Raw genomic sequence first — 21664 nt, forward strand, 5'->3', positions numbered from 1 at the left:
GTCTCGCAGTTGATGGGGTGCCTATGTTAGAAAATTCCCATCTTAGGATGTCGCGCCCAACGATTTGTGGTTGTGGAGGTTATCCAATAGGTTCAGTGGGAGGTGTATCCCCTCGCTATCATCATTTCTGGGCTTGTCCGGTGGCACAGGCAGTAGCAGATCAACTTACTCTTTCAATAGGAATGCCAGTCTCAAGGAAGCAACTTTGGCTTATCCAAGCCCCACAATCAGTGCAACAATGTGTTTGGGATGTTGTGGCTCTTGCTGCGGTGTCAGCCATGGAGCATGGGAGACGTTATATGGCTGCAAACATCAAAACCAACCCGGCACTGTTACCTGGCCCTTCCCTTACGGAAGAAGCAATTTGTCGAGTTATTGTTGACTTTTGGGGCCGCATTCAGGGTTTCGCAGCTTTGGGAATTCCACGGAAAGGTTGGGATTCCGTTGGCGTACATCACCCCTTCTTGAGAATTATATCTGGCAAATTGATGTGCTCGCGAGAGCGGTTACCGATGAGAGGTTAATTATCTGAGGTGATAATCTTTTGGTATATTAGTCTCTACTGCAGTGCACGGCCAGCTGGCCCGATGGCTCTACTCTTCGAGAGTCTGGAGCCCACTGTAACAACCACACACACACACACTGCAGCGAAGGTGGGCGGAGCCCCCTGCTGATCTCGTGGGGCCCATCTGCCCGCCTGCCTATTTACACGCCAGTCTACTTGTCTGCCTGCTTGCGGCGTCCTGTGTGCCTGCCTGCCTGCGTCCTGGAGTGCGTCTGCGTCTCCGCTTGCGTAGGTTAACTAAAGTCATCCTGCCAAACCAAAGTCCTTACTTTAAAGTGGATTTTTCCATATTACATATGTCGTAAGGTTACAGTCTACGCAATTTAAGAAGTTCTGTACTGATGCAATTTCCACACGCGATTTGCCGCAAAGCCGATCGATACACCAAAAGCACTTTCTCATCACAATCACAACTCAGGGCAGACCAGGCTTGCTCAGGAGTAAAGCAGTGCATGTTCCATGTTTGACTTTGTACGTATGGCTACATACGACCGGACCGGACCGGATCCGGATGCCGGTCCGCAATAACCAGCGGCCTTAACCAGCGCCTCAGTCGCTTCACACCAAACGCATTTTACATTTTTATTATCAATACAGTTTAACGCTATTCTCTGACGGACCACTTGATTTCATTGTCAAGAGTGGAAGTCAAAAAGAGTGGACTGCTACTGCGACCTGGGCAGCGTGAGACTAACAGGGCGGGCGGCGGGAAGTAAGTGCAAGTGAACAGCTACAAGTACTAGTACGTGCCTATTTGAACCAAATCAACTTTCCGCCCGAAATAAACGTCTCTGTCCCTCCCCTTGCTTCAGTGCCTCAGGTGTCTCTGTCCTTCCGCAGCATCACCACTCGTAGCACTGCTCCTCCAATGCCTACACTTGGGGCTTGTCCCCTTCTCCTGCCGCTTCCATGTTTCGCCAGGAGAGGCGGCCGCCCACCCCTCCTCCCGCTCTTCACATGCGTCTCACACATCCTTATCTGACCACACGTCCTCACACGCCCTCTCTAGCTCGCTCCGTGGCAGCAGGGACGCCTTCCCTCGCATCCTCACCAGCGCCTCGACCTCCACCCGCCGCCGCCGTACAAGCGACCTCAGCTCCCGCTGCTGTGCGCCGCTGCCGTACCCACTCGCATTCCCGTTAAACAGCTGCACCGAAACCAACGCTGATGGGCCCACAACCGACAGCCACCCATTGCACAACTGCTGGTGGTGGTGGTGGTGCTGCTGCTGCTGCCTGTGGACTTGCAGGGGCCGAATGGCTGTAGCCCCCACCGGTGGCACCCCTGCTGGCACCACCGCCGTCATGGCCATGCCGCTGCCGCCACCAGCCCTCAAGGGCACCGCCAGCAACGGCAGGGGCCCCTGTCCGGCTCTGCGAGCAAATGCGTCTCGCACGTAGCAGAGGCTGGCCAGCAGCGGCACGGCAATACTGTCGCCACCACCGACGCCACCACTGCCGCTACTACCGGCATTTACATGCCACGACGCCCACACCAGGCCCTGCAGCTGGTCCGCTTCTCTCTCCGAAATCAGCACCATCTGACCGCTGGGGAACAGCAGGACCGCGTCCACAGGGCGCAGGTACTCGTTCAGGTCTCCTTCCTTTCCACAGCGAGATGTTGTGAATGTCGCGCGTGTTCTCGCGGTGGTGGTACACAGGAAGTTGGCGGTGCAGAGGACTTCTGCAGACCAGGAGAGCGAAGCCAGACTGCTCGGCCATAGCAGCCCCGAAACCGCATCGCGGAGCGCAACAAGCCGTGCATCACTGTCAAGCTGCGCCGGTGACGCCGCTGCTAACGCAGTGCCGTAATTCCAGTCGCACTCAGTCGCCGGCGACACGTGTGGCACCTCAACTTCTCTCTCCTTCTCCCTCTCCCTCTCCTCCTCAAGCTCCCGCTCGCATTCCTCGTCGCCTGCGGCCACCGCGCCGCCACCGGCCGCGACCATGTGGCCCCTGCCGTACAGAGCCGCTTGGTCCCCAATACGCATCATTAGATCAGCCGCATGGGCCGACAGGCCGCCACTGCCATCACCGCCGCCACTGCCATCGCGGCAATGATGCAACCGCTGCCGCACCTTGGATGCCACCACCTCCCCCACCGGCTGTGGCGCCTTGCTACCGCCGTACAGCGGCCCCAGCTCCAGAACCTCATCGTGCAGGGCCCGCTCTGGCGCATCCTTGGTGGCAGCAAAGTGCAGTCCATGTGTCGACCACTGCATTACACCACCCAGCGTCGCCGTAACGGTATTGGCCATCACCCAGAGAAGCACATGCAGTGCCGTCGTTGGCTGCTGCTGACCCCCACGCAGGCGGCTATCGGAAACAGTACTGTTCCCGGTGTCGGCAGCCTTAGAAGATGTATGCCTGGCGAAGAAGGCCCTAATGTGCCGCAACATATGCAGCCGCGGCAGCGCAATCGGCAGTCCAGATGCTCCTGCACCATCAGCACCTGGCTCCGCTGCCGGCAAGCCGCTAAGCCGCCTGACCTTGGCCGTCACATCCGGCGGGGCGGCAAAGTGCAGTCGTTGGCCACGACCTAGCTGCCTCAGCCTCCCCGCCGCCTGCATCAGCTTGTCCTTACACACGCTGGGTCCAAGAGTCAAGAGCCCGACTGCACCCGGTCGCAGCTGCAGGTCAGCTCCGCGGCACCGTGCATCATCGTAAATGACCAGCGTCTGCCGCTCCATGATGGCTGAGGCGTGGCGCGGCAGTCGGCGGCCCCTCAGGTCGCCCACGGTCCAGCTGCGCAGGGCCTCGTCGAAGTACGTCACGCCCTGGTAACGGTGCCCGTCCAGACGGGCCAGCAGGTAATCGGCGGCGTCCCTGGATTTGAGGGCACGAATTATTGGCGGTAGGTTGAACGATTGGTTTCGGAGTTGGCGGCAGCTAGGGGTAGGAAGGAAGAATCATGCTCGCTTGCTGCGTGCAAACTATATGCAATCGATTCCATCCTGGTACCAGCTGGCAATGGTGGGTGCGTAGTAGTTCTACTGTTGGCTACAGGTGTCAGTTAAGCAGAGCAACCACCGCTCCGATAGGTCGCTATATCGGTCAATAATGACAACCGACAACCAGCAACAGCAAGGCGAGGAGGAAATGAAGGAATATGTGCTTTTTCCACCTTGTTATTCTTTTGCTCACACACACAGATGTACACACGCGTTCACATGCATGCACACAATCACGCACACCAACACACATAACGCACACACACACGCGCACACACACGCGCACACAAACACGCGTGCACACGCATGCACACACACATGCACACACACACACGCACATCACACATCGCACCTGTTACTCGCCCCTGCCAGCAGCGCCCCGCAGTCCAGCAGTGCGTCCACCCCCTCATCCAGTGCCGTGTCGAGAAGCACCTGCCACAGCGGCCGCTCGTCAGGGCAGAAGCCCTGGGCAGCACCCGCACCAGCTGCATCACAATGACCACCGCCGCCACCAGCGCCGCCAGCAGCAGCAGGAGTCCCGTCCATGTTGACCTGCGAGCCGAGGGGGAAGTTGTCTTAAGGCTGCATACATGCCATGTCCCCAGTCGAACCCAATTACATGTGGACCCTGCCCCTGTGCCGGTCTCTGGGTGAACGCGGGGACACGGCTATGGATATCCAGAACCCCAGCGGGAAACTACTACTCAAGCAGCAGCAGTTGGCCCAAATCAAGGACACTAACAAGAGGCCAACGCACGTGCAGCGCTGGCCTTTCATGTGATACTGATTAAGTGACAGAAGCTTTCCAGAACAAATTGATCATCGCCTTAACCATGCCATCACTCCCTGCATGTAGCGGCACACGCACCGGCTGATTCTCCCGTTGTCGTAGTCGCAAGGCGGCTACCTGCCCCTGCCCCTGCTGCGGTGTGGTGCCCGTATGCAGCGTTGTGTAGCCCAGCGTATTGCTGAGGATGACGTCCAGCATCTTGCCGTTAGTGGCCCGCAGCGAGGGGTTCTCCGGTCGGGCTTGGTGCACTTGCAGCGGCAGCAGCCGGTGGTTGTCATTGGTGCCGGAGAAGCCAACCACAGCCACCCGGGCATCCACCCTCTGCTGGCCACTGCCATCGCTGCAAGGGCCGCCGCTGCTAATGCCGTCCTTGCAGTAGGTATCCGCAAGGTTCCAGGCGCTAGCAGCCAGGCGCTGCGGGAACTGACGGCTCTCCGAGGGGAAGACGCAGTGGTTGAGCCAGAAGTCGATTAGCCCGGTGTTGTACCGCAGATAGCCGTACATGAGATCCAGTTGCGGCTCGTTGGTGACGTCAACCTTGGCCACACAGTCGAATTTGGCCAGGTCCTCTGCATGCGCGTGTGAAAGAGTTGCGTGGGTTGCTGTATGGGTGGGGCCGGATTATGGCGAAATGTTAGGTGGGCTATGCTGCTGGACAATACGAGGCCGGACAGAGATGTTATAAGCAAACACAAGGTATAAGCAAATGCAGGGGGCAGCGGACCATGCAGGCACCTGCAGTATATTCGCGCCATAGCAGGCACAAGTAGTTGGTACGGAGAGGCCCAACCGCCCCAGACAGCAGGAAGTCAAAGACCCTCCACGCTCACCTGCGGGTATCTCGCCTCGTCCCAACCGCAGCCAGCCCTCGTAAAAGTCCCGCTGCACGTTGAGGCCCATACCCAGAAGTGTGACCAGAGCCTCCCGGAGCTCGTGTCGCGATAGCCCGTCATAGTAGTACGACAGATTAGTAAGCAGGAGCGCTACGTCCGGCTGTGCAAACTCGCTGCGCTCGGAGGGTGTGTGAGCGGCACGGTACGGCACCGCCATTCGCTTGCGGCTCCCGGGTCGCCTGATCAGGGTGGGAAGTGAAGAGGAGTGGGGAGTCTGAGGTGTTTGCGACGGCGCGCAACCAAATGAGTGTTGCATAGGCTGCTACCCACCGCAACGGACTAAGGGCTCGAAGGCATATAGAAATCAACCGAACCCTAACTCCTCCCCATCCCCCTCAACCCGCCCACCCTTTACTACCTGTTTACTCCGTACTCCACTCTGTGCCTCTTCTGCAGGCAGTGCTGCATCAGGCCGCCCGCCAGCAGCCCCCTCAGCGCCAGCACCACAGCCACCTGGGATCCAGTCAACTGCTCCCGGGAGGGACCCTCCGCATCCGGACCCAGGAGCGCCTCACATGACTGGCCATCCTCAGTGAGGCAGTTCAGGATGCGGACCTGCAAACAAGTGGAACAAGAAAAGGACACGGATAATACACATACACACACATACACGCGTGTGCATCAAACCGAGGAGATGAGCTATGTTAACGGGCAGTGCGTTTTGGAATGCGGCTTTCAGGATGTGCCCCTGCGCAACGTACTCATTAATTAGATGCAGTGTGACGGGGTGTGCGAAGAACATGCACAGCGCGAAGTCATGACCGGCGTACGGCATCACGCGCCCCAAGTGGGTCCCACGTGTAACGGCCTTGGCTCTGCGTATGGGGATTGATGCGGGCCCGTCCTGCACCACCAGTACCGAGATCGTCTCTGTTAGCACTCGCGCTTCGTACCCGTAGGGGATGGTGTTGGAGCCACCTCAGCTCGTACGGCGGCTCGTCCATCAGCGCCTCCGCCAGCCGGCGGTGCCACCCAGGCAGTGACGCGGTGAGAGCGTCCCCCGGCAACAAACGCAATCCACTGAATGACCCCGGGCAGCGGTGGAGAGGAGGCTCCAGCACTGCTGAGCCGGGCAGCAGCAGTAATGGCTGGGGCTGCTGGCTGTGGGATGCCATTGGCTGGTTGCCACTGTTCTCCGCCACCGCAAGGCGCGAACCGACGGCCAACAGGGCCTGCATGGCGATAGCCCGCTCCTGGATGTGGGGCAGGTCGATTTGGGCTCCACATGCATAGACAAGCTGCAGCCTGCAACGGCGGGGGGGTACAGTGCGTTGGGGAGGGGGGCCTGTGCAGGCGATGGCGGCACAGGGCTGGGCGGTGCAGGCGATGGTGGTGCTGGGCTGGGAGGTGCAGGTGATGGCGGTGCTGCGCTGGGCTGTGCAGGTGATGGCGGTGCTGGGCTGGGAGGTGCAGGTGATGGCGGTGCTGGGCTGGGCTGTGCAGGAGATGGCAGTGCGGGGCTAGGTGACAAGCTGTCGGACAGAGCGCCTAAGCCTGAGGAGCGAGGTGCAGTGTTAGGCGGGATAGTGACCTCCCCTCTCAGTCTTGCAGCGCTCCTGCCCGCCGCCATAAAACAGGCAAGATGGTCTTCCTTAGCTTTAGGAGGCTCATGTGGAGGCGAGTGGTGGCGCCTGCTGGTCCAAGCATCTGACCAAATGCGTCTCTTCTATCCGTCCACGAGGCAATGGTGGTTATTATTGCCCCGCGGTATGGTCATACCCGATAACCCGTGTTAATGCGGACACACCGTACCTGTGGTGCAGCAGCTCGTCACTCTCGTCCAAAATGTCCAAGTACGGCAACGAAGCCAATTGGTCCAGCGCCGCCACGGCGGCCGCCACAACATCTTGGCTCTCCGGTCTCGATTGCTGTTGCTCCCACATCTCCTGGCGCCTCAGCAGCAGTGATAATCGGTGCTCAGGAGCCACTAGCAGCAGACCTCCCTCCTGGGGTGTATGTGGTAGAGGAGTGGGTGGGACGGGCGGCACTTGTACGGTGTATTCAGAGCTTGCAGAAAATACACAACGCGCGGAACATGGACAGTACAGGTGGGATAATGCCTGGATAAACAAAATAGTTCAATTACGGGAAGTGGTGCTTTCCTAAGACAGGAAGGTGTGTCGATACATCACACATGTATTGCATTCACATGACCACCGACAGCACATTTCTGCCTACCGCCGTACACACGTACCCGTTTGCAGTACAGCAGGCTGGCCGTCATGGCCCGGGCTCCCGCCTCCGTGACAGACACATCCCGGTTGAAGTGCAGCGTGAAAAGCTTGCGGCCGAGCACCCCAGCACACAGGTGCAGATGCAGGTGGCAGTAAGCCTCCTCAAGCAGCGTGGAGAGGAAGTTCAGACGCACCTGCATGAATGCATGAATATGCAGGTGCAGGGTTTTTAAAGGCTGCATAGCCTTTAACAGTTTGATGCACGGCATGTACGGCAGATTCAGTACGAGATGATATACGTAACGGCATGATGGGCCCGGCACGAGTGTACAGCCATCTGGGTACGGAGCATCACGAAGACCAGGCAGAATTGATGGATTAAGAAATGTACACTATGGTGTACGGCAAAGAGGTGGTCAGGCACAGGCCAAATACAGGGGACGGGCAGCATGACAAGGGATCAGTCATCGGCAAACGCGTCCGTACCGAAACTCCCGAAAACAGAAATAGAGTTCCCGAAGCTGGCCGACTTGCATGAATAGGATCATACGCCGTATACGAAAGATGTTATACGGCCCGAAACCGTCAATGATGAAGAACAGGTCGCGGGCCATTGTGGAAGACAGAAATATAACCTTTCCCGAAACCAGAAATACCCCGTTTGCCGATGTCTGCAAGGGATACGCTTAACTAACTGTCAACGACTACTGCCGAACAACTGTTACAACCGCCAAGAAATACAGCCAGACATGTAGGCGAATCAATAATTATATTCACACACGTGCACCGTCACCAACAGCCCATCTCACCACCCTGCATCCATCCGCCCAGTGCAGCACCAAGAGCGGCAGGATGACACGTGTCTTGCCCTCGCCCATGTTGAGCTGGGCGATGGCTCCAGGGTTGGCCATAACCTGCTGCGCTACCGCCGCCTGCGCAGGCCGGATCTGCAGTTGCCCCTCCACCTCGAACACGAGCCACTGAGGGTGCCGTACCACATCCCAGGTGCGTCGTACCAGCAGCTCCTGATAGCAGGGAAAGGGGGGTTTACGTGGGGTGTAGCGGTTAGCAGCCGGGCAAGGGGGCGGAGTAGGATCCGGCTGTGGTCAGGGGAAAAGTAAGGGAAAACGTAGCCACGCAAGCAAAGCCGGAACCATACTCGTGCAATGTTACCTGCGTTGACAACGCCATCTCGATCATTAGCAACTTCTGACGACAGGGTTAGGCAGTGATGGTGGTGGAAAGGGGTATCGGGGAATGGAGGTAGAAGAAGAAGGCAGAGCGGAGAAGGTAACGACACAGCAGGATTTAACCAGGAATTGCCTTTTAGCAAAGGTCCCCGATATACATACGAGGTACGCCGTACTAACTAACCTGGACGAGCGCGATGCGGTACGCAGGCCCCTCTGCAGCCAGCCTTCCCAGCCTCCTCAGTCGGTCTTGCAGCACACACAGCTGCGCCCAAAGCAGCACTCCGTCTTCCAGCACCTGCACCGCCTGCGGAGACAGGAAGGGGTTGAACTGGCGCAGCAGTGGGCCGCCCTGCCAGGCCGCCCGTAGCAGGTCCAGGGTGCTCGGGGTTGGGGCGCTGCCGGCGGCCTGCATGAGGCGGAAGCTGGTGCCGTGTCGCCCAACATCCTCCGGAATGGTTGTCAGGTGGCGCAACAGGAAGGCCTCGGAGGCCTCCCGCAGCTGGGCCACCTCCGCCTTGGTGGGTGAAGGCGGGAACGGGGGAAGGGGGGCGATAGCGGAATGGAGGGAGTTCAAGAGGTACTCAGCACTGCTCTCCCAACGCACCCCCAGGTATGTTTGGCTTCCCACGACATCCCCTTTTAGGCCTCGTGCTAATATGGCTCCCTACACCCACATAAACGGTCAGTTTTACAGAAGACATTAATTTTGGTCTGGTCTGGGTTGACACTTTTGCAATAGTGTTTTAAGGTCCTGGGGTCGATTCCCGGGGAGGCCCCCGAATTAGCCGGGGGCGCGACATCATGGCTAGCTGATGAGATGTGGAGTTGAGTTCACAGTTGATTGACCAGATTCGCACGCTGGATTAGTGGCGACTGCCGAACCCTCCGTCTCTTCGGAAGTTCAGGTAAATGAATGAGGCGGGATCCCTGAAGGTTGAGTCCACCGCCTAAGACTTACAGTTCGTATGGCATAGTACAGTGTGATAGTGGCGGATGGTGCTAAAAGGTGATAAATCGTAGAAGTAACAAGAGATAAAGCGGCCCAGAAGCCTCCTACTTGGTTACATTACATTGCACACACGCACCGTCCATCGGGCTATCTCCTGAGCAGCCCCCTCCGTCAGCTGGTGCTCCTCCAATGCCGGGGCCCCGTGGTGGGCCTCCCAGCTGTCCCGCAGCTCCTCATGCATCTCCACCTCCAGAGGCGTCAGAGCACGGGTCCAGCTAGCTGAAGCCGCCGAAGCACCAGTCGCCACCGCCGGGCCAGAGGGCCCCCGGGCGGCGCCTGCGCTGCTCTTTCCACAATCCCGCAGCCCCTCATCGACACCGCCATAGGCGCCCTCCACCTCCAGAGGGTACGGCGGAATCCGCGCCTGCCGCTGGTTCCTTTGGAATGTGGGTACTTCCACAAGCTGAACCAGCGCCGTCTCCACCTTCGCCACAAAGCCAGCTGCCACCGGAAAGGGTTCCCGGATTTCCACAGCCTTGTATTGGCCCAGCCGCAGCCACATGGGCTCCTCCAACACCGCAACAGTGGACGGACGCATACCCAGGGTTCGGTCCTCCTCCCCTGGAGTCAACAGCAGACGCGGATTCGGACCCACACACAAGCTACTGTCGCCGCAACTTCCTCCTCTCTGAGTCGGCGGCTGTAGCGCCTGGCAGTAGCTGATGGCGGCGTCAGGATCCAAGATCGCAGCTGGCAGTGGCTGTGGCGGCGCTGCTGACACCGCTCCTGAACCGGCTGCTTCACGCAGGTGCTGTAGCTCTCCAGCGCTGACCTCCAGCTCATGAGCCAGCAGCCTAAGTCCGGGAGTCAGGTAACCGCCCAGACGGGCAGCACTGCGCAACTGGGCTAGGTCCGCATTACCGAGCGGTCGGTTACCCCAGCACTGCCGCAGCAGCACCATGGCCATCTGGCCCCCAGTGCAGCGACTGAGGGGCTCCGGCAGCAGGGTGCCGGTGGCGGCGTACAGAGCGGCGAGCTGCAGGCGGGCTGGGATGGACGCGGCTCGCAGGTCCTTGAAGCGGCCGTGAATCTCGTAGCAGTGAGCCTGTGTGCGTGGGTTGGGAGCCCACCAAAGTAGCTCTTAAACTAAAAGCCTCAGCCCCTCCAAGCGCGGCAACAATTATTCCATCCCCACCCTTCTTCCACCCCACCACGAACCGTAACCCAAGGCATTCCCTCAACACCCTACCCACACGAGGAAGGCTGCAGAACAGTGAGGGGATTTCATGTACGGTATCTGTGTATCTGTGTACGGTATCTGGCGTCGCACGGTCATGTGTGATCATGAACGGCGCTTCACAGCAAGTGGCGCCGACAGCCCGCGGCGGCCCTTCCGGTAGGGGCAGTACGTGTACACTTCAACCAGGACATCCACCTCAGTATCGGGCCCACATAGCCCCGTGCCCTTACCCACCTTCAGGTGCACATCTGCCCTCAGGCTGACGTCTATCCGCACACAGCCCCCGGCAGCCAAGCCGCCCGTGCCGCTGGCCCCCCCTGCCTGTACGACCATGCCATCCGCCGGCACCAGCACCAGTTCATCCTCCCGGCGGGCGCCCACCACGGCGCCCGTCACGTTGGGTACTCGCTCCAAAACCAGCGTATACAGTACGGCATCGTACGACGTTCGGGGCTTCTCAGCAGCCTGCACCAGCAGCTGCCGCTGGCGGAGGCGATACCCGGCATAGTCCCGGGGCAGAACCTGCCCTTCTGCGGGACGGACCTCAAACTCCAGACCGTACCGGGGCAGCTCGAGTAGCAGCAGCCGTGGAGGTGATATCGGCGGCTTGGACGGCAGCACCTCCGGTGCTCCTGGCCGCAATGGACCCGTGGGCCCACCCAAGCCACAGGGCGTATCACCACCGTCACTGCTATGTACCAGATATGCGTGGATGAACTTCGCGTCTTCGAAGCGTGCCAGGATACGGTCCTTGACCATGGCGCCTGCCAGCAGCACCAGCTTGTCAGTCAACTCGGCGCGGTGCTTGGCCAGCAGGCTTTGCCAGTGGCGATGGCGCAGATGTGGCGGCACACGTCGGCAGTCGTATATGCAGGCGTGGCCCGATGACATGGCTGCCGCCACCGCGACATCTGGAGCAGCGGGCGCCAGAGGGGTAGACGCCGGCACCGGTGCGGGTGTGCACCGGACGATGAAGTGCACATCGTGCTTTTGGAAGTCCAGCGGGCGAAGCACCATGACGCCCTGTTCCCTGGAGTGATATCACAGTGGCCATTTGAGTTCAGTTCCTCTCAGTCCTATCTTGAACGAGAACAGAACCCCGCTCCAAACCAACCCTAATCCACCGGCACGGCAGCCAAAGCTCCGTCAGACCGTCACACCCCGTATGCGCTACCCCACCTCACCACCTGCGCCTTCACTCCTGCACCCACCCATCTACCTGTTAAGCCAGTGGCTGTGCAGAGCGCGTAGCGACACAGGCAGCTCCGCGCCCCATCCGCCACACGCCCCGTTGGGACCCGCATCCAGCAGCTCCAGCCGTGAACCACGTCGATCAGTTTCGGAGATCGCCAGGCGCTGCCCATCAGCACTGACGGCGAAGTCGTACAGCCGCTGCTGTACGGGCCGCAACGCGCGCATGACGCCATCGCTGGCTAGCGCCACGTCGAAGTTCCACTCGCCAAATGTACGGCGGTACAGCGGGTGTTCTGTGACCTCCTTGGGCAACTTGCCGGGAGGCCAGCCGTCGAACAGTACGGTGCCGTCGAGTAGATTAATAGAGAACAACCGGTCGCTGCCGCCGCTGCCGGCTGTGGCGGAGGTATCGACCGATACGGCCTCGAAGCTGCCCGTAGCAGCCAGGCGCCGCCACGTCAGCTCCCGCGGCGTGCGCTGCTGCAGCACTGCCGCCACGGCGTCTGTCAGTATGTCTGGTCGCCGCACCACTGCCTCCATTAGCGGCCCGATTGCACCCGCAATCACATTGTGCGCCCGGACAAACAACGGCGTCAGCTCCTCGCGAAGCTTCGGGCTGTGTAGAAACACGCGGCCGTGGTTGATTAGGACCATTAGCCGTATCATCTCCCGAGCGTCCGCCTCCGTCAGCAGCGGAGGCGCCATAGTCACCGTCGTTGCTGCAGCGGAGGCGGCAGCATCCGCCGCCGCTGCACCGGAGCAGCACATCAGCGCCATGCATCGCGAGCGGCATTGCTTGGCGAGCAGGTTGCTGATCGCTGAATCGTCAGTTGCGCTGCCGCCACCGTTGCCAGCCACCGCCACCTGCGGCTCCAACTCATCCGCCGCTCGCGCTGTCATGGCAGCAAAGCGCCGCGCCACATCACGGCAGGGAGGGTACCACGCCGCCAGATACCCCGCCACCTCCCCCAGCAGCAGCACCGCGCCGTGTTCCCGTGGCGTCTGCTCGAGATCCTCCGCCAGCGCCGTCAAATCGCCGTACAGCGCAGTCAGCACGTCACACTCGGCTTCCCAGCCGCGGCGCCACAGCAGCTGCGGTGGTTCATCGTCGGTCAGGGTGCCCAAGTGGAAGAGCAGCTGCCGTACAAGCGTGTGTACGGCGGGCTGGGCGAGCGGCAAGACGTGGTCATGTAGGGCGGCGGCCAGTCGACGCAGCTGACGGAGGGGAAAAGCTCGCAGGGTGCAGAGCTCCAAGAAGGCCGGTTTGGACAGCCAAGAGGGCTTGGTATCTGGAAGCGTGTGTGGGAGACAAGGGGCCCAAGCAGCGTGAGGAAATAAGGATTAAATGCGAGGAAAAAAAAGCCGCCGGATGCAAACCGAGCTCCAAATGGGAAGGACAGCTGCTTCCAACCCTTGGTGGAAAGCGGCTGAGGGAACGTACGTTGGGAGGGTTTTGACAGCAGCGAGTTGCACCTGGGCTCAGCTGGGCTTAGGGAAGGGAGTACATACCAAGCAAGCTTGATGCGAGCAAGCTGTGTTATAGACAGCACTACAGCGCTACACGCACACCTTGCTGGGCGATGGCGACGTTGCCGCGACTAGGCGACGTAACGCTCGCAGACGACCGCACGTGCATGGCCCACTGCAACGACTCCGCGCCTTGCGGCAGTTTCTCAGTGAAGTACAGCTCCAACAGGCCCTCATCCAGCACCGCGAACGGGTCGAAGAAGGTCGACGGAAAGCCTTGGCCCTGATCTGCACCGGCTCCGGAACCAGCCCACGCCATGAGGGGCGCCAGGGAATCTGGGTACCAAACGCCATCGGACGGTGTACGGCAATCGTCCACCATCTTGGGACCTACGCTGGTCGGAGCCTTCTTTGTGGACCACAACATGACACGGCCGTCAGCGCCGGCGCGCGTCTGTCGAAGGGTTGAAGCATAAGTCCGGTCCTGCCGCTGTGTGTTATAGTGCTGTACGAGCGATGTGGAATACTGTACGGCAATGGCACTCATGGTCTCACCACTGATGGGTCTCGGCAGAAGCATTTGTTGGGCCAGGAAGCTGGCGCGTGAGAGGTGGCGCAGCAGGGGTGGCATGTGCAGGAAGAACAGCCACTGGCGGGCGAGGTTAGCATCGCTAGGCAGCGGCTGAACGACGGGCGGCGGGGCCTTCTCCGCCTCAGAAAGCTGGCATCGTGTGCTGCATATTTCCTCATCTTTTGCCTGCAGCTTGGACTCGACGCTTCGCACTTCAAACTTTACAGAAGAAACTCTGTCCTTGGTGGCATGTTGCTCGGCGCTCTCCGAAGAATGATAAGCTTTAAGCTCCGCTTCCAGCGCTGCAAGCTTAGCCTTGTGCCGTTGCAGCTCACGATTGAGTTGCGCAAGTTCCCCCTCATGCTTAGCCAGCGTAATCCGCAGCTGGGCCGCCAGCTGCTGCTTCCGCTGCACCTCCTTCCAGTGCGCCGTTACACGTTCCGCCGCATCTGCCTGATCCGCCGTCAGGATCCCCTGGAGCACCGGACACGCCGCCACGTAGTCCTCCGCGAACGCCATCGTGCCCACCCCGCCGTCGCGCAGCGAGAAAAGATCCGCCCGCCTGCTGCCGCCCGCCGCTACTGCCCTCTGGCGACATCCCTGCAGATAGGCCGCCACACTCAGCGCCGCGTCCACTGCCAATCGGTCCGAAAGGACCAGGTGCCGCAGGGCCTCGTGGCTCGCGAATGTGCCTCCGCGGCTGGCCATCAGCGGATGCGCCCTGCATGCCGCTGCGTGAATCAGGCAGTAGGCCACCCACACCACCAGCACCTCCCGACTTCGCAGCTCAGCCACCATTACCGCACCCGACCCAGGGCCCTGGCGCGATAGGAAACGCTGAAGCGCCGCGCGGTACTCATCCACAACATTCTCCAGCGCCGCTACCTCCCCTTCACCTAGGCGTCCTTCGTCCAGGCGAGCATCGCCGGTGTCGTCACCACCGCTGCCGCCACCGAGCTGCTGCAGGGCCCGGCGGAACAGTACCCCCTCCACGGAGCGCAGGACCAGCTGCGCCGCGACGTCACTACTGAGGTCCCGCCAGGGTCCCGGATCCGACATGGATTTCAGGATCTGGGAGAAGCTGGCATGCTCGGGCAGCAGCGGCAACGAGCCCAGGTTGCGCTCCGCGCGCTGCCGTGCCGCCGCCAGACCTTGCTCCTCCGCTCGCGGTGTGAACGCCGCCGGCAGCACGCCGGAGGGTGGCTGGAAGGTACCCAGAAAGTCCGCGGACTCCGGGCCAGGGAGCTCGGACGCACGAGCGGCTCGCCATGCCCGTTCCCCGACGGCGGTGCGCAGCTGCTGGTGTGCCTGGCGGCAGGCGGCCTCGAAGGCGGCCATGTCGTACCCATCAGCAGCTAGTGCCGCCGCCTTGGTGGCGGCGGCATCCAGCATGCGCATCGCTGCCGTCACCATGAGCGGCGTGGCGGTGTCAGGGTTGATGAGGAGAAGCTGGCGGCGCAGCAGCCAGAGATCCAACCGGGCCAGTGCTTGGCGCAGGAGATGTGACGGCGCTGACGATGGCGGCGGCGGTGGCGGCAGCTTCTGGATGGAGAGACTGCGACCTCTGGCAGCAACAGCGCCGTACTGCTTCTCCAGGGCGAACTATGTACAGGCAGGAGGAGAGGGGCGAGAATCGAGTGTCTTATTTGCGAGTGAAGGAAACGTCTTGCCAGGGAACAAAGCGAGGCGCACAGGATGGCGGTCTCGTAGATATGGAGCGCATGGCAAAACGTATCTTGGACGCAGGCAAGGGGCCAAATGTACTATGGCCAGATGATACACCGTACGACCTCGTCGTACAGCACCCTAAGGTGCGTATCCACACAGAGTTTCCATATGTGTGCTGATGAATTATAGGGAGAAAGAGCTCAAGGAAGATGAGGATGAAGGGAAAGAGCGGAGGCCGCCGAACTCTCGGGGGCATGAAGACACAGGATACTGCAAGGGGATGTTAAATCACCCATTATGGGGCTCCTGCACAGCACTCGTTTGAGAATGCTGAAATGAGGATGAACCTGGCATCATCGTCACGCGGGAGTACATACCTGCAGGACTGCCTTGACCAGCGGCCAGCACGTTTCATAGTTGATGTCCCCAGAAGATAGGGCCACATCCGTGAAGCCGCCGCGAGAATGGATCTCCGTCGTAGTGCTGACGTCAGCCAGTGCGCTACACACCGATGCGTGTATGAAGGCGGGAGTGCGCCGATGCGGATTATTTTGAGAGCTGCGCTGCACCTGAGCGCGTACGGCGCTGACCACCCTGCCGTACTCTTCGGCTTTAATGGCGCCACAGACGAGGCTGACGTGGCTACTGCACCGGGCCGTGTGTTGGGAACCGCTGGGTGTACTGCGGGGTGGGTGGCAGGAGACAGGACGACGGACAGATGGACACAAATCGGCCATGTCTTACTGTGTAGGCCGTGTTGCATTGGTCACGCTGAACGCTGGGAGCACCCCGACACACCTTGTAACGGCCGCTGTAATCTTACCCCAGCCGCCTTGCTCCACACCGTACGCTACATCTTATTTACTTCAGTGCTCCTCACCACTTCATCGGGATCTCTTACCTGGAGCTGGTCGGGAAGCCAACCGCACGCAAGCATTCACGAGCGCTCGCAGAATGTGCCACACCATCCAGGATATCACGTGTGTGTATCAAAGCAATGGACTTCTACCGGCGGAAGTTGTACATGCTTGCGAACGGAACACCGCTGCACTACTTCCGGCTCTTTTGCCATTGGGCCAGTGCTGGTTCTAGCTCACTATCTCACACCAGCTATCTCTACCAGTCCTCTCGATTATTCATGTCCTGCCAGACCATCCGGCGATAGTCCTAATATCGGCCGCCTTACCACACTACGATAGATGGCACTTGACGCAGACCCTGCTACTTGCTCTAGCTCATCACCATCTCACACCAGCTATCTACGAACTCACCAGTGCACGTTGAAGCTCCAGCCATCCAGAGCAACCAGGTGCAGCACCACCTCACCAGGCCGGGACATTATAACCCCGCCATCCGACGCCGACGTTAACAAGTCCGGGTCCGAGCCAATACCCAGCAGCGCACAACCGTATTCCGGGAACCACGTGAGCTGCCGTACAGGGCACTTGCTGCCGTACAAGGCATTTGCGGCAGCACTTAAAGCGGCCAACCCGTCGGCTGGGAAGCCATTCCAGACATCAACCTCATCGGTTACGGGGCCGGCGGGATCGGCGGCCGAAGACCTGCCCTCCTGCTGGTGCTGTTTGGTGTTGGTGTTGCCACCACCCTTCTGTGTGCGCCAGCAGGTGCGGGAATACATTTTTGGTGTACATCAAGCGGTAGGGACGGGTGCACGGCGTCCATGGTTTCAGATCGTGCACATGAATGCATGTGGCATTGAGCCATAAGGCCTTCTAGAGGCGCATACATGGGCCGTTAGAAAGGAACACGGAAGGGATTGAGGTATGAGGATGCTACATTCACCTGGCTAGTGTGGACCCGGAAGTGTCGCAGTCGGGAATGATCAAGACATGACCCATGATCATGATCATGATCACTCCCCGCCACGCTGCTGAATTGGCCTAGGATGTGATAATGTATGTATGATGTGTGGAACAGGGGGGTATATCTTCACCCGTGGCAGCTACCCTGGGAAACCCTGCCTTCCCCGGCATTTCGGGGCATCCTCATCCAGTCAACTTCTCAGTGGATCGCTCAGGTTCCGCACCCACCACCAGCATCCAACGGAATCTGCTGGATCGACGGCGGCCCAACTCCGTCCTGGTCGGCTCGCAGGAATTGTATGTATGTTGTTACAGGGTGGTCAACTTCGCCAGCGGCCCCCTTTCCCGGGGCAGTCCCTGCTCTCCCCTGCTAGAGGGGCACCCTAATCCGTCACCCCATCCGACTTCAGAATGTATTCGTTGGGTTCGGCAACTCACCACCAGCATCCAACCAAATCTAGCGGATCAACGGCGCATCAACTTAGTTCCTGGTCAGCTCGCAAGTTGATATTATCACATCCTACACCGTCCATAAGATGGGGGGCCACCTCCCATTTCATTACTCCTCAAACACCCGAGGAGCCGGCAGGCGGATTTGAACCCGGGTCGACTGGGTCGACTGGGAGCAGAAGTCAGGCCTTAACCTCTGCCAGCCGCCTGCCATTGTATGTATGTGAGTATGATGTTGTTACAGGGTGGTATAGCTTCACCAGCGGCCCCCTTTCCCGAGGCAATGCCCTGCTCTCCCCTGCTAGAGGGGCACCCTAATCCAACCACCGCATCCGACTTCAGAAGTATGTATGTGAGTACATATGTATGTATATATGCAAGACCAGCAGCGCAACCACCAGTAGGAACCAGTATATGTAATCTATGTGTAACGCCTACACACCTGCCGGGTGAGGAATCGCCGCAGCAGGTCACACAGCGCCTCGACGTGGGACACCGACTGCTGGCTGCTGGCCGGCGCGTGAGGGAAGTTAAAAAGACTGTGCAGCAGGGCCTCCGGCTCACACCAAAGAGGTGTCAGTGCGCCACCGCCGCCGCCGCCGCTCCCGTTGCTGATGCCCCCGGTCGCACCACCAGTGGTACCACCGTCAGCAGGCGGCGGTGGGGCCATGGTGAATGGGGAAATACCGAGGTAGCGCTGCAGTCGTGGAACGAGCGGAATGTCCTTGCCAACGAACTCTGGCGACTCGAGGCTTGGTAAGGATCTTAATTCTGGTTTGGTTCGTATTATAGGCTATCTTGGAAAGTGTCGTACTTATCCAGACGTTCAATGAACGTCACGGGTATCATTCACGGGAACGGGTGACGTGTGGGTAGCTGTCTTCGATTGGTCCGAGGCACTCGAGGCAAGCGATCTGCCAGCATCAAGGCCAACAACTTTGGGAACAGCTTTGGCTTATCCAAGCCCACAAACAGTGCAACAATGTGTTTGGGATGTTGTGGCTCTAGCTGCGGTGTCAGCCATGGAGCATGGGAGACGATACATGGCTGCAACCATGAAAACCAACCCTGGTCCTCCCTTACAGAAGGAGCCATTTATCGAGTTGATGTTGACTTTCGGAGCCGCCTTCGGGGTTTCGCAGCTCTGGGAATAATTGGAGGACTTTTGAGGCTCAAGCCTCTTTCAGTAATGGTTGTGGATCCTGAGCCTTCCCTTTGGTCGCGCTTTTGCCTGTCTAGATGACTTGTGTTGTCTCATCTGGGTGGGAATCTAGTGTGAATGTTTGTCACTACTGCAGTGCACGGCCCGCTGGCTCTACTCTTCGTGAGTCTGGAGCCCACTGTAACAACCACACACACACATCAAGGCCGTTTACTTGCTTCAATGGTGAAATCCATCTTTTTAATTAGCATCTCTGAATACGCCCTTCCGCAACCTCTTCCTCATCTGAGCTAGCTGAATCCGTCGAAGAAATTCATGTCCTGCACTTGACGGCATGGGACTATTACTCCGTGATGAGAGGTTCTCTGTTTTAGTTTTAATCAAGCTAAGATCTTATTAGTAAGCTAGTAACAATCCAGGCGCGACTGAGTGCAAGGTCGGCGCATCTGATGATGTCATGAATACATTAAGGATGCATAAAGAATGCGGAGCGAGCGCGAAAGGGCATGGGAGGTGGGCGAACATGGACGGCGTATGAGAGCTGACTTTACATGACACATCACTACCAAATTAGCTGCGGCTATGGACGCAATTTTCACAAGCCAGTAGGTGTAAATGGCACATGTGCATAACACCAACACCCCGGGATTAACAGTGCCCGGCAGGCAGACAGAACAACCCGACTGAAGCCTGACGAACCTTACCGACAATTATTATTGCGACAGGCTCCGGAAAATTGTGATTCGCAGAACGTTTCAAATTTCTCTGCAAAAATTACCAGGAAATAATTGCGCTCTTCAGAGCTGCTAAAAGACTAATGCTAAGTGATTTTTTCTTAAGCAGCTAGGCAAAAATCGGTTGTTACTAGGCAGCTACACGTTCGGTCAGTGCGTCCAACTTTTAGTGGAATCAACCAAAGTCCACCAGCCCCGTTAGGAAGCTCTCAAGATTAAACTGAACAAACAGCGCCAGTACTAAAAGATATGGAAGCTCTCTAGCTCGGAAATGCGCAAACATGCCGCCCGCCGCCAACACCGCTGCTGCCGCCAACACCTCTGGCCAGCTGGCTCTACTCTTCGTGAGTCTGAAGCCCACTGTAAGAACCACACACACCTCTGCTACGTCCTCAATCCACACATCCAGTCGTCATGTACCTTGCCATGTATATCTACCTTTCCAACCAGTTCCCCTGCTTCCAGCTCTGCTGTTGGTAATGTTGTTTGCAATTGCCGCCTCTGCCCTGGCTTCAACCCAAGAGGTCCCAACCACGGACGATTATGGTGGCGGCCATCGCACGTGGAAAGCGCAGTAAGCGCGTGTCTATCTTATCTCAGCCAATGATAGATGATGATATTATCATCGGCGGTCATCATTCGTTGTCATCAAGCGCACCGCCCAAAATTGACTCGCCAAGGTGCATCTACTATCATGTACATACATTTTTTTTATCTAGTTCGTCTATTCAATTTATAATATGTAGGTAGGTATATCGTATATATATGTGCTCTCTAACTAGTTCGTCTATTTAGTCATCTATCCGCCCACACCGTCCATGCAGCCGCAACGTTTTGTTTTTTCATTTTCAAACAGCCAGCCGTCCATCCATTTAGTATTCACTGCCCAATTATGATTGCAAATTATAAAACCAGCTATCCAATGATGCATCACATATGTACATATCCATCCAGCCGGTAAGCCCAGAGCATGCAAGTTAACTAAGCCAACGAGCAAGCAAAGCAGTAAGCAGTCCCCTTACATCACACAGGCGTTTCCCCGTCCACAGCGACCCGAGCTACACTTCAGCTTGAATGTTTCTAGTGGTGATGGTCCTGCCTACTTGAGAAATAAAAAAACAGTATCATTTTTTCATCAGCGTTCTCTGTCGTACATGTATTGCACCCGCGTACATGTTTTGCGCTCTGCCCCCGGGATCATTGCGCGTGCAGCAGTTCTTTAAAGCATCATCATTATCATCATCATCATCATCATCTTCCACTGTTGACAGGCTCACTCCATCAACGACTCACCCCCACATGCCGTGCCCCCCCCCACACACATCCGCAGTGCAGTATCAATCCTATTCGGCCTGCCTTCGCATGCCAATGTCCCCGCATCTTACCAACAACAACACCGATTGGCACCCAGGCGAGGGCTGCCTCCCCTCCGGAGACCTTCCGGAGACCTTCAAAAGATTCACCTATCTACCCACCCACCCACCCAACTTCTGGTATTATTTTGTTGTTGATATACGCCAGATCTGGACGTGGCTGCCTTAGCTGTGTGGACGCAGCCTTCGTACGGCAAACTTGGCGCCACGACAGTTAACAGGCCCAGCCCCACACGTTGCAATAATAGCATTTCTCGATTTGTGCGCATCATCCTTGTGCAGGGGCCGTGCTGGCCTAACAAGCCTCAGCTGCTCTCCGGTGGCCTTAGGCTGCCAACCGTTTGGAAAGGAGGAACGCCGAGAATTGTAGCCCATAAGCATTACGCATAAGCATTTTTCCCCTGCCACCTTACTTTTCTCTCCACAGGGGCGGCGAACACCTAGGACCTTTGGGCCCTGCGTCGCCCA

The 21664-nt window shown here is 58.4% G+C and overlaps 2 protein-coding genes across 2 annotated transcripts; one reads left to right on the forward strand and one right to left on the reverse strand.

Annotated features, from left to right (window-relative positions):
- Positions 1 to 1529: 1529 nt before the first annotated feature.
- Positions 1530 to 17293, reverse strand: VOLCADRAFT_91060 (uncharacterized protein; the record flags this gene model as incomplete). The annotated part of the gene is made up of 17 exons (XM_002950615.1): positions 1530 to 3341; positions 3948 to 4067; positions 4384 to 4907; positions 5136 to 5377; positions 5557 to 5753; positions 5969 to 6218; positions 6951 to 7144; positions 7393 to 7566; positions 8182 to 8397; positions 8546 to 8581; positions 8747 to 9079; positions 9651 to 10619; positions 10989 to 11784; positions 11974 to 13237; positions 13518 to 15588; positions 16032 to 16335; positions 16926 to 17293. The coding sequence occupies 17 exons, from the start codon at positions 17291 to 17293 to the stop codon at positions 1530 to 1532; spliced, it is 9870 nt and encodes a 3289-aa protein (XP_002950661.1).
- Positions 17294 to 18350: 1057 nt separating this feature from the next.
- Positions 18351 to 21365, forward strand: VOLCADRAFT_91061 (uncharacterized protein; the record flags this gene model as incomplete). The annotated part of the gene is made up of 5 exons (XM_002950503.1): positions 18351 to 18376; positions 18564 to 18683; positions 20153 to 20167; positions 20348 to 20397; positions 21154 to 21365. The coding sequence occupies 5 exons, from the start codon at positions 18351 to 18353 to the stop codon at positions 21363 to 21365; spliced, it is 423 nt and encodes a 140-aa protein (XP_002950549.1).
- Positions 21366 to 21664: the final 299 nt, after the last annotated feature.

This window comes from Volvox carteri (genome assembly GCF_000143455.1).
Source record: "Volvox carteri f. nagariensis unplaced genomic scaffold VOLCAscaffold_19, whole genome shotgun sequence".
Taxonomy (NCBI): Eukaryota; Viridiplantae; Chlorophyta; class Chlorophyceae; order Chlamydomonadales; family Volvocaceae; genus Volvox; species Volvox carteri.